General features: G+C 54.8%; 1 protein-coding gene across 3 annotated transcripts in view; it reads right to left on the minus strand.

Moving 5' to 3' along the window:
- Window positions 1-15,593, minus strand: part of sema6a (sema domain, transmembrane domain (TM), and cytoplasmic domain, (semaphorin) 6A) — a 94,974-nt gene that overhangs the window by 17,713 nt on the left and 61,668 nt on the right. For all 3 annotated transcript variants that reach the window (XM_086174365.1, XM_086174364.1, XM_086174362.1), the window contains exons 8-15: window positions 14,575-14,694; window positions 14,118-14,206; window positions 12,108-12,325; window positions 7,759-7,890; window positions 5,861-6,016; window positions 2,324-2,497; window positions 895-1,035; window positions 729-806 (exon numbers count right to left, since the gene is read on the minus strand). In XM_086174365.1, coding sequence (XP_086030491.1) covers window positions 729-806; window positions 895-1,035; window positions 2,324-2,497; window positions 5,861-6,016; window positions 7,759-7,890; window positions 12,108-12,325; window positions 14,118-14,206; window positions 14,575-14,694 — 1,108 coding nt within the window. The remainder of the gene's footprint in view (window positions 1-728; window positions 807-894; window positions 1,036-2,323; window positions 2,498-5,860; window positions 6,017-7,758; window positions 7,891-12,107; window positions 12,326-14,117; window positions 14,207-14,574; window positions 14,695-15,593) is intronic.

A 15,593-nucleotide genomic window follows, 5' to 3' on the forward strand; every position in this document is an offset into this window, starting at 1 on the left:
ATTTTTCCTCAAATAGAAGCGTCGGTCGGCTCCGTGCGCTCTTACACTCGCGTGTGTGTGCGCGCTCGTGTGTCTTTGTGCGTCCGACCAATCGCTGTACGGCAGGGGAATCAAATTAATTCAACTTCAAATAGTCACTGCGGCGCGCGGAGCCCTTTGTTATGACTTCATCTATGAAATGTTTTTCCCCCACCACAAAGCTCCATATGCTGTTTGCTCGGAAAGCGCGAGCCGGGTTCTGTGTTGTCGAAGCCGCGGCCGCAAATTACAGCTAGCAGGACGGCGGAGTGCGACGCTGCCCACGTCCCCGTCCCCGAGCCCCGGGGGCGGACAACTCTTTTCTTCCATTCATCTCTCCAAAGGCCTTCACGGCTGAGGGGAGATTTCACAGACGCGCCAGAAAAACGACAGACAAATGCCACCTGGCACGACAAAGGAATGCCACCATTTTGGCGCGCCGCGTATGCTAGCAGGGCTTTTTCAAATCAAAGGAGATATGTTTGTCATGCGTCACCTGCTCAGATACTGAAGAAATCCGTGAGTTTTTCTGGACGTGAAGTCTTTTCCGGAGGACGAGCGCGCCGACCCGCGCAAGTCCGGGGAAAAGAACGCGAGTCTGCGCCGCCGCCGCGTAAAAAATACGACCCCTCGGGCTGTTCTCCGGCGCCGAGGGACGTTCGCCGACCTCGGCTTCTAACTGGACGGGATCCTCGGCGGTGTGGACTTACTTTGCGCCGCCGACCACCTGTCTGCAGGCTCCCTCGGACACCCAGCCGCAGTAGGGATCCCTGGAGGCGATGCAGGACCTGCGGTGGCGAGCGGAAAGCGGAAAATTTGAATATTCGCCTCCGAGGGCGGAAGGGAAGATTCGGCGTCGGCGCCCGTCGGACGTACTTCTTGCATCTCCCGTGCCTCTCGCAGCGAGACAGCGGCACTTTGACCACGCAGGAGGTGAACGCCACCCACAGCGCGTGGCCTCTGCCGTCGATCTGCATGCCGATGATGCGTTTGTCCTCGGCGCCGTCGATGCTGCACCTGCGGGGAGCGGCGGGCCGGAGGGAAAACAAAGGGGTGACCTTTTATTCCTGTAGGCGGAAGAGGGAAGTCTGCCGGATTTGACCGTTCATTTGGAAAGAAAAAGACGGATTAAGACTCCGGCCGGGAGACAAAGCGCGAGGTCGTCCGGGGCGGGGGGATAATGGCGGTCGGGGGGGATAAAGGGTGAAAGCGATACAACGCACGGACGGATTGCTTAGCGAGCGACAACAACGCGCTTAATGGTAAAAGCCGCCGACACCCTTCCCTCCGGCGCCGCTCGTCCCCGCAGGACCGAGCTCTAATCCCGGAGGAGACGCCGGACACGCCTGGATTTAGCCCCGCCCCCTCCGCCGGAGCATTAACGCTCTCAATTAGGACTTAGAGTCCATCCACGCCGGGTCACGCCAAACTGGGCTGCGCGGCGATCCGGCCCACCGGACCGGATGGCGAGCAGGCCGGCGAGCGTTGAAACAAAGAGGCGGAGGAGCGGGGAAGGAGGCGGGGCTTGCCCGCCGCACGGCCGCGGCGCCGGGTAATAAACGGCGGTAACCTCGAAACCCCCCCGTCGGCCCCTCGCCCTCCCGCGCCCCTTTTCCCCCTCGCTCTCCATTCCCGTCCCGCGGCCTCTTGTTTGTGTTGCCGTCCGTTCCCCCCCCGGTCCGTTCGCAAACGTTTGCTTTGGCCGAGGCGTCGCGGGGGTTATTTTTCATTAATCCTCTCCCTTCCAGAACACACAGAAATACTTCACTCCCTGACCCGCCTCCACTGCGACGTAGATGCGTCCACAACGTCATGTATGAGAGCCTCTGAAGGCAAACACAGGCCTCAATGTGTGTGTGTGTGTGTGTGTGTGTGTTTCCTTTAATCAGCCTGGAGGAGCGGTGGGGAACCGCAGCGCTAGCGCTATCCAGAGCGTCGGCGTCCGCCTCTTTAATTTAGCGTCCGCGGTCGGGACGAGTGTAACCTGATAAAACTGCTTTAAATGATAGAGTAGCCATCTGGTTGGCGGAGCTCGGGTCCGGGGAAGCCACGGGCACTGGAGGGGTTGGTGGGTTGGCTCGGTCCGGAGAGGCTTGGAATGGTGAAGACACACACACACACACACACACACACACACTAACACACTGTGTCTTCTCCACACACATGCATTAACTGACCTCCCTTCGTTTTTTAGCAACGGTATCCATGTGTACCCCGCACTCCCAGCCCCCGGTTGTCTCACCGCCGTCACACACTCACACACACACACACACACACACACACACATGCTGCCAGAGCCACGTACTTGTCAGGGTTGTAGACGTTCAGCTCCTCCAGGAACAGGCTATCATTGAGGAAGCCATTGTTCATCTTGGCGAGGAACTTGAGGATAATGCCTTTCTCAGACCCCAGGAAGACCACAGTGTGGTTCTTGTAGGGACCTGCCTCGCCGTCCACCGCGATCCGAGTCAGCCGATACCTTCGAGGAGTCAGAGAAAGAGGGGGAACGTCAGCCGGGCCGAGCTGCGAGTCAGCGAGTGCATTTGGGAACCGCCGCGACAAACGTTCACGGCGACGGAGGACGTCGGCGTGGAACCCGTGTGAACGTTCCTCATCCTGGACGGAAAGAAGGAATTGTTTTTTATAAATCCCGTCGACGAAAACATCCGCTGGTTGAGGAAGAAGATCACGCTGCAGAAGTTCTTTGCGTTGATTCAGGAGAATTAAGATACCGTCATGTCTGGACTAGAAGACGCTTAAACAACCACGCGGCTAATTTATGGGGTTTTTTTTGTGTTAACGAGCTTCACACTCGTGAAGCCTCGTCACATCGGAGCCATGAGACCGCCGTGAAAACCCGACGCCGTTCGATCGTGACGCCGAAGACGACGACGACTTGAACGGACGACCGGGAGCTGCAGGCGGACAAAACAGGACAGAGAACAGATGGACGGTCGGACTTTTCCTCGTCTTATTTATTATTTATCTTTTTCATCAGCCGAGTTACAGACACTGTTTGGAAAAAAGCATTTCCAGAACGTATTTGTGGCTGTTAATTAAACGTTTAAATATCTCACATTACAATGTTGACACCTGCGGCTTATAGACAAGTGCGGCCTATAAATGGACACGCCGATTTATTTGGTTATTTGGGTGCAGCTTCTATTCAGATGTCTGTCTAGATGACGGACGGATTTGTGGACGACGACATGGTTTGGAGGCCGCTGAGGATTCACGGACGGCGTGATGGAGGACAGGAAGTGAGCCGGCGTGAGAGAAGACAATGCAGGGGAGGAGGCGAGCTGGAGGCGGGCGATCGGCGGCGGTAAGAGAAGAAGAAGAGTGACAGCCGCTGATCACGCCGCCTGGCTCGGCACCAGGTGGAGACGCACGGGAGTCGACTTTCAATCCGGTAATTGAAAACAAAAACAATCACATTAGAGTGAGCGAGGAGGACAGCTGCCGGCCGGGCTGCGGCGCCGGCCTGTTGGAGATCATATGGCGGGTTCGAGGGAACGCTGTTATCTAACCGGCTGAATCGGCGTCTTAGGAAGAAATGATTCGAGGCGATCGGAAAACCCGATCCGGTAGCGTTGTTTACGACAACAAGGTCGACTTCTTCTCCGCGTCTGCCGAAAAGCACGTCTCGCCCGCCCGGAGCGCCATCCAATCAACGGGAGCGCCGGTCTGAAGGTCACGCGTGGCGGTGGATCGCCACAGGCGGAGCGCCGGTAGGATTTTAGCGAAATAATAAAATCTCGGAGACGAAGTGGCTGAGACGAGCTTTCTTTTCCGCCTCCAGAGGAGCGGGTGGCGGCGGCGGCGGCGGCGGCGGTGGCGGTGGCGAGGGCCGGTTGGTCTTCAGAGGATCTGCCTCCTCCATTTGATTAATTGTGCCCTGCCAGCTGAGGTCCCGGCACCAAAAGAGCTTTTCCACATTTGCAGAGAGGAGCCCCTGCTGGATGGCGGCGAGCATCTCCGGGGTGTGACGGGGGGATCAAACCCTATTACTGTCTGTTTCCAGTTGACTTCTTCAGCTCAATATCATAAAAAGCACCGCCGCCGCCCGACCTTCTCCCACCTCGCCCCGCCCATATGCCTCCATCCTGCTTTTTAAGCTTATATAATGCTTTTAACCGCCACACAAAGCGCCGCTCGGCATCGGCCCGACTCCGCTGAAAGAATAGGAGGTCGGCCATTATGTAAAGGCGCCCGCGACGCCTCGCCCTTCTTTGTCGCGAAGCGGCAGCGCCGACCCCGAATAAACCCGTGACCGGGTCAGCTTTTTGCTTATATTAGAAATTATAATGTCATTTTATGACTTTCCTTCAGTTGTGTTAACCTCTCTGTGCGTTTGAAGACGCCTCTGCTCGAGCCAGGGGCGCTCCGGGTTTTTTTTAAGATACCCCAGAAACAGCCGATCACCCGCCTCCGTCCGACCCTCTCCTCGCCTCCACCCGTAAACCTCCATTCTGGTCTTCGTCCGAACCGTCTCGCCGTGACCTTTTCCCCAGAACCTCCACGTCTTCTTCTCGGCGCCGCTGACGAAACAACTCCCATTTAAGGTTCCTTCTCTCTGCTTGTCGTCGGATGAGGAAATCACACTCGAATTCTGTGCCTGTTACCTAGCAACCCTACCTTTGTCATCCCGATCCGGCTATTTCACGTATGAATATCAAAGCGATTCAGCTATTAGCACGTACCTGTTAGCGCCGCAGGTACGAGCGGTAGCAGATGATTTGTCCCCTCCTCGTCCCTTCCGTCTCCTTCAGATTCCTTCTTTTATCTCTTTTTACCACGACCGGTCGAGGCAGAAGGCCGCCGACGTTTCCTGCTCGCCGGGACGGCCGGGTTTCCGCAGCTCCTCTGACTACCAGCTCGCGATTCGGCGGCGCGCGAATAAAACCGGATCGCTTTTCTACGCCTGTCATCGACGTATACCCGTATTTATTGCCGTAGCAATTAAAACTAGGAGCAGACGCTTCGTTCGGAAACAGACGAGCGGCATCATGGCATCCCTTTGTCAACACGTTGTTCGCGTCTGCCCGAAGCTTCTCGGAGAATTAGTTCCACCTGCTGACATTTCGTTGTTGTGAGTAGCAGACGCGAGCGGAGTCATTTAAAACCGGGAGGCGTCACAGTTCGACGGATTAAAACCCAACAAATCGTCGGGATCCATCGTGCCGGAGGCAGCGACGCACGTTTTGATGAACATCTCGCACCGCTTCACACCGGCAACCTCCAGGGATCCGCCGTGATTAAACGGGGCTTCAAACCGTCACGCCGTCCCAGAAGGCGGTCTGGCGACGGGTCGAGGACGAGCCGTAGGAACGAGCGATGAACCAACGCGTGAACAAGTTTGGGAATTGGACTTTTCATTGTTGAAGGAACCCCGACGGAGGAACCTTCTCAGCCTGTTCTGGTAAAAGAGCGCCGGGAAGCCTCTAAAAGACGGTATGGGGTTCACGGCGAGCCATCTCTGAGGCCCTGGCGAGCCGTCATCCTCGCCCGGCGGCGGGCGGCGAGCTAGAAAAGAACTTGATGATCATTATCGGGCTCAGCGATCCCTTCTTTTTCTCCGAATATCAGTCCACTGAACAAAAACACTTTCATACCGGGGTCCGTTAGAAGTTCTCCCACGGGTGGAGGTACAATCACTTCCCAACAAAGTATTTGAAATCTACCTCTAAGCAGCAGTTGAAAGTGGACATTCTGACACCTCGTATCGAGCGACGGAGGCGGAGAATCGGCTTCACGCCGTGGATCCGCCGCGCTCTAACGAGCCGGACTAATTACCGTCCTCGTCTGAAAAGGCGCGCGGACCTCCGGCGACAGGACTCACCGGACCATGGTCTTCAGGAACCACGGGCGGTTGGCGATGGAGGGCACCGCCTCGTCCATTAGCGGGTGCATCTTGATGAAGTTGAGCGTGTCGTCCGGGAACTCGTTGGACACCTTGAACCTCTCCATGGACGGGCCGCCGGCGCAGTTGCCGGGTCTGAAAACAAGGGAAGGACCGGGAGAGAAAAAGTCACCTAAAGGGAGGACGAAGGAGAAATACTGCCGCCGCGACCATCCAGCGGACAAAAAGGCGGAAAAAGTCCCCGTTTCCCCCGAAAATCAATGACGGCGAGGACGTCTTCGGAGGCCGGGAAGCGAAGCGAGACGCCCGTCTCGTCCTTTTACGATGACGTCGGCGAGATGGTTCGGAAGGAGAAGCCCATCGACTCCCAGGGCTTGTAAAACACCTTTACAGCCGGGTTCTGAGACGCGCCCACGGCCTCGGTGATCGGCCAGCTGGCCGCCCAACGTCAACATGAGAGGACGGAACCCTAAAATATTTAGGGCGCACTTGAAAGTGGGATAAATCTCGGCGAAGTAGGGCGCCATGAATATTGAGGGGCGATAGCGGGATGATGGAAAAAGTTTCTGCAGCTTCTCTGAGCGTCGCTATTTTTTATTTGTTCAAAGTTTTTTTTTTTTTTTTTCTTTGTACAGGCAGCCATTAGAGCTTCCAGAGTTGATGCTTCTGAGACGGGGGGTCGGGGTTTTTTTTTTTTGTCGAGGACACGTTCGCGGGAACACTTGTAGCCGCCGTAAAAAGCGAGCGCCTTCCCTTTTTCCTCCTCGTCTGCAAACGAGGAAAATCTGCAGATGATTCAGCCAGACGGAACACATGGACGGCGGTGGAAACCTCCGTGTGCTACCTTAAGGGTGGCGGGTTAAAGTCGCCCGTTTACCCGTTAGCTTGAACGGGAGCTCAGCGGAAAGGAGGAGAAGGAGACGAGCAGCAACAATTACGGCGGCCCAGATCTTTGTAGTAAATCTGCTCCTTCCTGGAGGACGGAGCAGCTCTTAGCACGCTAATTAGCGCGCGATAGATGGGAGATTGATTAGGCCGCTGCATTTGTGGAATTAGCCGACCATCTGTAAAATGATCTCATGCTTCATTTGTTGATACAGAGCCCTTCTTTGATGCTGAAGTGTGTGTGTGTGTGTGTGTGTGTGTGTGTGTGTGAGAGAGAGAGAGTGAGAGAGAGAGAGAGAGAGAGAATGTGTGTGTTGTTGTGTGTGTTTGTGTGTGTAGGGGGGTGAAGGGGTGAGGTAATGGGTTAAGAGTGCAACTGTGAGTGCACCTGTGTGTGTGTGTGTGTGTGTGTGTGTGTGTCTGTGTGTGTGTCTGTGCGTGTGCGTGAGATGCAATGTGACAACAAGATGTGAGGGGCTCCCATGTGAAATGCAACCAAGAATGTGTGTTTTTGTGTTTGTTTTTGTGTGTGTGTGTGTGTGTGTGCGTGTGTGTGTGTGAGTGAGAGAGAGAGAATGTGTGTGTTTTTGTGTGTCTTTGTTTGTGTTTGTGTGTGGAGGGGTGAAGGGGGGAGGTAATGGGTTAAGAGTGCAACTGTGAGTGCACGTGTGTGTGTGTGTGTGTGTGTGTGTGTGTGTGAGTGAGAGAGAGAATGTGTGTGTCTTTGTGTGTGTGTGTGTGTGTGTGTGTAGGGGGGTGAAGGGGTGAGGTAATGGGTTAAGAGTGAAACTCTGAGTGCACACATGTGTGTGTCTGCGTTTGTGTTTGTGTGTGTGTGTGTGTGTGTGTGTGTGTGTGTGTGTGTGTGTGTGTGTGTGAGAGAGAGAGATGCAATGTGACAAGATGTGAGGGGCTCCCGTGTGAAACGCAACCAGGAATGTGTGTTTGTGTGTGTGTGTGTGTGTGTGTGTGTGTGTGTGTGTGTGTGTTACCTGGGCTTTGGGACCTTCTCCTCTGGAAACGGCGTCCAGGTGGAGTCCGGGGATTTCTGCTCCTTGAACCGGCCCGTGAAGGTGTTGGCCACCTCCGCCATGTCGTAGGCGCACACCGCCGACCCTGGAATACTGCCACGGCACAAACACACACAGACACACACACACACACACACACACACACACACAAAAGCGTAAACACCCTTTCAACTGAACACCTTGAAAAAAAAACCACACCTTGCCAAGTCGGCCCTATCGGCCTAAAACAGAAAAAATGGATTTTAGAATCCGGTCGCTGGAGGGATTAAATCCTTTAGAGAACGGCGTGGTTTTATCCGCGGCGAACATACGTCGGGTTATACGGGAAACTCTGATTTGTTAGAACTTTACTCGGCTGCAAAAAGACGGTTTCTGCCAAAGAGATGATTTCTTGCAGCCTCACATGGAGAGACGCCGATCGATCCCAGCCTAGCAACCGTTGCTAGTCAACAAAGTTCTTCACGATGGAGTGGTCTTCACCATGTTTTACATTCGGTGAGCGGTGCCTCTCTAAAAGTGAGTGATACGACGTGAAATCGACGTGACATTGATTTCCTCTGTGTGTGTGTGTGTGTGTGTGTGTGTGTGAGGCAGCTCTGACGATCACATCAATCCGAAGGGTAATTTCATAGCGTGTTGCAGTGAACGCTCTGCTCTCTCAAAGCCCGGGGAATCATTTTATTTGACTCGTAATCTTTGATTTATTTCAGTATCGGACCAAATGAGGGAGCGTCTGGGTTTTTTCATCACATTTCTTTTTTTTTTTTTTTTTATTCATCATCCCAGTAGATTCTGCAGCCGAAACATGTAAATCAAAACCATTAGCGACAATTAGCAACATTAGCTGCCCCCCCCATCACCTCCGCTAAATCCATTTCCAAGGCCACCTTGAAGAGAAAGCAGGCAAAAATGAGGGTGAAACGTTGCTCCTGGACATCATTCCATCGTGATGAATCCCGTTTATCTTGCGGTCTTGGCCACGGGAGGGTTCAACCAGCGGAGCATACAAGTAATCAGGGTACACAGGGTGGACAGTACAGGGTCTCCAGTGAACCTCCTGCATGTGTTCGGAGCAGCAGGAGGAACCCCGAGGAACCCCACGCAGATATGGGGAGAACATGGAGACTCCAAACAGAAAAGCCTCCTGCTGGAATCCAACCGGCAACCTTCTAGCTGTGAGTCAGCTGAGCTAATCGCTAAGCTAACCGCTGCGCCGCGTCTCTGCTGTCGAACCACTCAGAATAAGTGAAGCTATGTAAGATTGTGTTCCCGATGATATTTAAAATAATATCTTAACAGTTTAATACCGGGCCTGTTCTGAAATGACTAAACTGTCCGGGGTTATTAAGTTACGCCGGCTGCGCCTGCCAAGTCTCATGAGGACACGCATTCCCCAAAGACCGGGTTCCTCCAAAAGCCTCGGAGCCATGAAGTTCATCACAAGTCCACTCTCGGGGAAAAGAATTACAGACAACAGATTATCTTGTTATTGCTTTTCATTTGGAGGGAAACCACCCGTCTTGCGACGTCGGCCGTCCGCTGCCCGTCTGCGCGGCGTCCTCGCATAACACACTGCTGAGTCACTTTTGCGAGCGTCCGCCGGCCCCAAACGACGTTCTCGAATTCCCTCGAATTTCCGTGCCGTTGCATCGCGGGTTAACTTGGACGACTTAGCCGTCGGGGAGGCGGCGCACACAAGGGCGGTATTATGCGGGGCGAGGTCGGACAGCTGTTAATTCTTGGCCGGGCCGCTAAATTACAGTAATCGCACACATATATCCGTTCACCGGGCCGTCCGGAAGGAAAGACGGGCGGCCGCTAGAAGACGAGAGGAAAGGCGCTCTATCACGGATCGGCGCCGCGATCCTCAGGAAACTGTGTCTAAATAACACTTTTCCCCAAGTGAGAGATTGAACACAAAGCAATTCGGGGTAAAAAACGACAGGCCGCTGAAGAGTCTTGTGTTTGTGTCTCGGGTTTCCCCGGAGCCCTGACCCTCCAGAGGCCTGAATAGACTCGAGTACCCGGTTCATTTTAACGGAGGAGAGAAGTGAGCCCGTGCACTGATTACCGCAGATTCTTTTTGCCCGGACAACCCTGAAGGAGGTTTGGGGAGTAATCCATTACGTGGGGGAGGAGGGGGGTTCTAGGCTTCTAGGGTCGGAACAGGAGGCCGACTGTTCCGGCGCCGGTGATACGGCACAAGAACCCCCTTCTAGGAAACAGCAACGTTCAGAATCTGTCAACTGCATAGTTCTTCATTTAGGTTCTGGGGTCGGCCGGCGGCTGACGGTTCGATGCCTGGCGAACCAATTCGTACTTCCCGCAAGGCAACGAACCCCCAGTTGCTCCCGATGTTGGTACGTGGCAGGATTATTGCACTGATAGCAGTGTGAGTAGGGATGTCGGTGACTCGGTTGGTAGAACCGGCACCTTAGCAGCATTGCTCGTCCGAATCACCCTCAGAATGGCCGAGTAATGTTGAAACTGCAACTTGGAATTTGCTTTGGTTGACGGTTTGAAACAGACAACATGAAACCGGCGTGAAATGAATTTAAAAACAAAGTAAGTCGTGCAAACTGGCAAGTCGAATTTAAAAGTTTTCTGCCTGCAAAATGAGGACTTTTCAGCTCCTGAGAGATTCCACCGCCGCGTCGCTGTAGTAGCAGTAGCAGTAGCAGTAGCAGAAGTAGTAGTAGCATTAGCATTAGCAGTCGTTGCCAAGTCTTGCTAAGTTGCTCCTGATGGTATGGCTAACACCTTGCATCTGATGTGATGCAGAATAAAGTGCTTTGGAAGCGTCATATGAGTGGAGTCCATTTAGCGGTAGCAGTGCTGGGAGGAGAGGAGTGTTAGTTGTTGTAATAGTAGTAGTAGTAGTATTGCAGTATTAGTATGATGGCTGTGACTCAGTTGGTAGAACATTGGTAGTAGTAGAGGCAGTAGCAGCGGGTACGAGCCCCGGTTGCTGCTGAAGGTATCGTTCGGCGAGTGAGTTGATGGGTGAATGTGAAACGTTGAAAGCGCCACATGAACGGAGGCTACCGACGACCGACGACCGACCGCCGTCGAGCGAGGAGGGAGGACGGGCTGAGCGTTCAAAGCAAACCGCCCAGAGCTTCACCTTCCTCTGAAGAAGAAGATGTCGCCACCCTGCTGTTTCTGCGGTTGAAGAGGAGTCGACTCGAAGAGGAAGGTTAACGTCTCAATTTGATGGCTGTTACGTGCTAACGGAGATAAATCTGCGTGGGCTGAGAGCAGCCTCGCAGTCGGCGACACGCCGCTGGAATCTCTCAGGAGCTGAAAAGGTCCTCATTTTGGAGGCAGAAAACTTTGAAATTCAATTTTTTTTTTTCCTTTTTCTTTTTTTTTGCCGCATGAAATTGGAAAGTCTCAAAGAAGCGCGGCGTGTTTTGGCTCGAATCTCGTCTGCGGCTGTCAGAGCAGGCGGCTTCTGCTCGGAGCAGGTTGTAAAAAAAAAAAAAAAGCACTTTCACCGGGGGAACAAAAAAATTTTTGCTCATTTTCTATCGCGGCTGAGATTCGCGGGGGCGGTTTGGGGGGGGGGGGTAAACCCCGAACCGTGACCGGCCAATCACAGCACTGGCGTGAAGAGAAAGACAAGCGTTCGCTCTGACCTATAAAAGCAGTATGCTAATTTAATCCCGGCGCACGACGGCCACTGCCTTTTTTATCTGCACGATACGCCGACGATGATGCGAAGTGGACCGCTCGGCGGATCGGCCCCGGAGCCTCCTGTTTGCGGCGAGGACCCGACCCGCCCGGCGGGGATAATTAAATGACACAGTTCGGAGCTCTGCCCGCGGTCTGACGGCGCTCCCTCTAATTTCACCTCCCTCGCCGGGACGCGGAAACTGCCGACGTATAAGAGCGGCGCTTGTTGGAATTTTCAGGGGCGCCGCTTCGTTGGGTTTTAATGTCCATTAACCACGCTCAATTGCATTGTCACATGGAATTGTCTTATCTGCTAAAAAGCAGCCATAAAATGGGAAAATTACAATACGTGCGGGCTATCGACCGCGCTCGATGGCTTTGTGGTAATTTTCAATTTAGATAACAACCGCTCCCGCGCCGTGGAAATGAGAGCGACTCCGAATGGGAATTTGTTAAAAGACAGAAAGAGAGGGAAAGGTGAGGAAGCAGAACTGTCTCCACTTGTTTTGTAAATATTGGCCGTCGGGGAAACGCTCAGAACGGCAGCGCCGGTAAATGCTAATCTGCCGAGGAGCCCCAAAACCAGAGCGGCGGTTCCAGATGTGACCCCTCGCTCCCGGCTCGCGCTCGGGTACCTGTTGTAAGGCGTGGAGAAGGTCGCCATGACGACGTCCTTCCCGTTGATGCGGATGACCTCGGTCACGGCTTGCAGGATGTTGAAGTAGAAGTGGGAGTCGCCGGGGATGGAGCAGTTCAGGCGGGACTTGAGGAAGGAGGTCCACTGCTTCTCCAGGACGCGAGGGGAACCCCCGCGGTCGTTCTTGCAAACCCGGGCCACCCGAGGGAAAACCACCTGCGGGGAACGGCGCAGGTCCGGGATGAACGGCCGCCGTAAAAAATCATCTGTCATGAGTCGTGAGTTAGCGCTAACCGGCGGCGCTGCTAACCGCTGCCCCGGCGCGCCGCCTGATGATTTCACATTTGGCTGTTGTTTCCGTCCCTCCCGCCCGGCAGCCGGAGAAAGTCGCCCCCCGATCAAGCCGGCGGTAATGGCGCTGAACGCCGGGCCGCGCCGGCCTCCAAAACAAATGAAAATAAAACCGCGAGTTAGCGGGCGGAGCGTGCCGTTGGCAGGAAAACAGCGAGCACTAAATTGCCTCTGGATCACTTTGAATTACTCCTAATTATCCCTCTGTTAATCCGCGGAGCCTTTTCTAATTTCGACTCGAGCGATTATTCGATTTGATTCCAAAACCGAAGCGGCGTGCGCGACGGCGGCTCCTTAATGTCGCATCTCTTATTTGCCGCCGATTCGTGCCGAACGTCCCGACTAATGTATCAATGATGTTCCGTCGTCCCTTCATTACTACGGGGAAAATTAAAGACACGGATGAGTAGGACGGAGCGCGGATGCGCTGTTAAACACCGAGAGCCTCGTCGCGGGAAAAGCATAAAGCCTGGATCGGAGCGAGCGCCGTAATTACACCTTGCCATAAGGTCGCGTCGCCGCCGCCGTAATTAGTTGTTGTCACGCTATAATTAACGGCAATGAATCCAACCCTGACTGCAAAAAAAATGCAACTCGGGGTAAACGGTGCGAACGGGAGCCTGTTTTAACCCCGTCCCGAAGAACAATCGCACACACACACACACACACACACCACACACACACACGCAAACACACACACGCACGCGCGAGGTTACACAACAGCCAGATTAAAGTGAATGTTGCGCAGGTGAATTATGTCGGCTTTGGGCATTAGCGTTCAACCCGGCTTATCACGAGATACTTCCGCCGCCCTCAAAGATCAACGAGGAGACCAAACGCCATGGACGGATGTTCCATTCCGCTACGGAAACACCAACCGCTCGACGCCAAATTGCTGTTTTCCCCTTTCGGGTTCGTCCGCGGGGTCAGAACGGCCACGTCGGCGACACCCGGCAGATGGAGAGGCTTCATCTGTATTCCGGCCGAGGCCCGTCGCCGCCGGCAGGGAATCCGTAATTTCAGTGTTTCTCGTCGCCTCGCGCCCCCCGTCCTCGCCTCGCGCCCCCCATCCTCGCCCTCGCTCACTGTCTTCCCGGTCGCTCCTCTCATTTACTCTGTGGAAAAACACACAGCGAGCCATACATTTCCATCGTGGCTCCCCCTTCGCCCCGGCGTGCGATCGAACCCTCTCCGGACGGATTGAATCTTGTGGGACGGCGCGGCTCCTCCGGACCTCCTCCTCCTTTCCTTCTCGGGTGTTCAAAGCAAACATTGGAAGGAGGCGAACGTGCGACCGGAGACGTATTTTAGGAGCTTGAAGTGGGAGCGGCAGACTTCCACCAATTATTCCTTTGGAGACTATTTTCAGTCGTTCATCCTGTCCCGTGTTTATCCGCCAGAGCCTCCTTCCTGAGGGCTCAGGTAGCGAGAACCCGGATCGCCGAGCTCCTCCGGCGCGCGCCGAAGTGCCGTCGAGCAAGACGCCGAGCCCCCGGAGCCTCCGAGCCGCCGCCCACGACGGGTTAAACGGAGGGTCGAGAATTTCCCGCAAGGGAAAAAAAAATATCCGGTTAGTTTGCTCGGGCACTTCCCCAGTCTCTCTGTAAACAGGATGTCACCTCTGATTAGGGCTGAGACACCGGCGGCCTGTGCTTACCTTTCCCATTGTGTTGTACTCCATGGCGATTTCCCGGAAGAAGAAATAGATGAAGTCCCCGTAATCCACCGCCTGGACGAAGTAGGGTTCTGTGGAGAAGCAAAATAAGAACGGGATACGACAAGACGGGACGTGGCGTTCCGCGGCCGCGAAAGCCCGGACACGGTGTTCGGAGGCGAGCGCGGGGACGTGCCGCCGCGAGCGCCTCGGCTCGTCATCCATCATATCGGCGTTTTCGCCATTTGCATACGAGACAAGAAGAAACAGGATCTCTCTATTGAGTTTTGACAGCCGTCCTGGACGGGCGCTCGTTACTGCCCGAGGCGGCGCGAACCGTCGAGTCCGCCGGGCCGAGCGGCATTAGCATAAACTCTCGTCCGACTCGCAATCCGCCGCCATCGGCGACCGCGACGACGCCGTCCAAAGAGTTTGCGGGTTCCCCGGAGCGCAGGCTCACCTTTCAGCCACTTGGAGTCGTGTTTGACGGTGCGCAGGGTCGGGCTGTCTCCAAGGCTACGGTAGATGACCGCGTCGATCGCTAGGAAGTCTGTCACCGTGGCCGAGTACAGCTTGCCATCTGGAGGGAGAACAGAGCGACAGGAAGCGGGGAAAGATTGAGACGGAGAGAGAGAAGCAACCACAGCAGAGGGAGGAGAGGGAGGAGAGGCCGGGGGAGAACCAGGAGAAGCCGCTCGGACGCGACCGAGAACGTAAACACTCTTCAGAAGGCCGGTGAATCACAGAAACCGTGGAGACGACCGGCTAACGGGCTCACGCTCAGACGCCTCACACATTTGTTATTCTACGCCAGCGTGGATGACTCCGAAGGCCCCCCCCCCCCCCCCCCGCCCCGCCGCTCGCACACATACGTGCGCACGCACGCACGCGAGGCGCGAACACGATCCGCCACCGGCATGACCTCAGCCCGGCTTGGCTAGCGCCGCGGTGGAAACTCAAACTACATAATTGAAAGGATGGCGGCGAGAGGAACCTTCTTGATTACTCAGAGCTTCCAGCTCCTTCCAAGTGGCTCTGCAGCGCATTAGCCGGTCAAGCTAGACCTCCTCTCCCCCCTCCGGAGCTCGGCGATACCGCCGGAATTCGTTCGCGGCGAACAGCGGCGGTGACTCAGGGTCCCGGTCGGCCTCGTGGGCGGAGGAATCGCACCCCGTTTAGACCGACTGACTCAAGACTGACTCATTTCACTCCCATTTGTTTGCCATTTATTTTTAATCCCGCGCGTTTTTTCGGGAGGGGGATTAGCGCTCGGTGGAGAAGCACCAAAGAGGTCAAGGGAGAGAAGCATTTTTTTTCCTCGCCACAGTGCGCCATTGAGGTGTTTCCAAGAGGTTCTAATAAGCGGCGGATTCCTGACGCGGAGCGACTGCGGCCCCGAGTTTAGAGATTTGCTCCGGCGCATGTAAAACAGGTTGGCTTTCCTCCTTGACATATTGTCGGAGCGCTGCCATGAGAATA

Source organism: Fistularia commersonii, chromosome 26, assembly GCF_037954325.1.
Source record: "Fistularia commersonii isolate RoL2024-O1a breed Wild chromosome 26, RoL_Fcom_v1.0, whole genome shotgun sequence".
Taxonomy (NCBI): domain Eukaryota; kingdom Metazoa; phylum Chordata; class Actinopteri; order Syngnathiformes; family Fistulariidae; genus Fistularia; species Fistularia commersonii.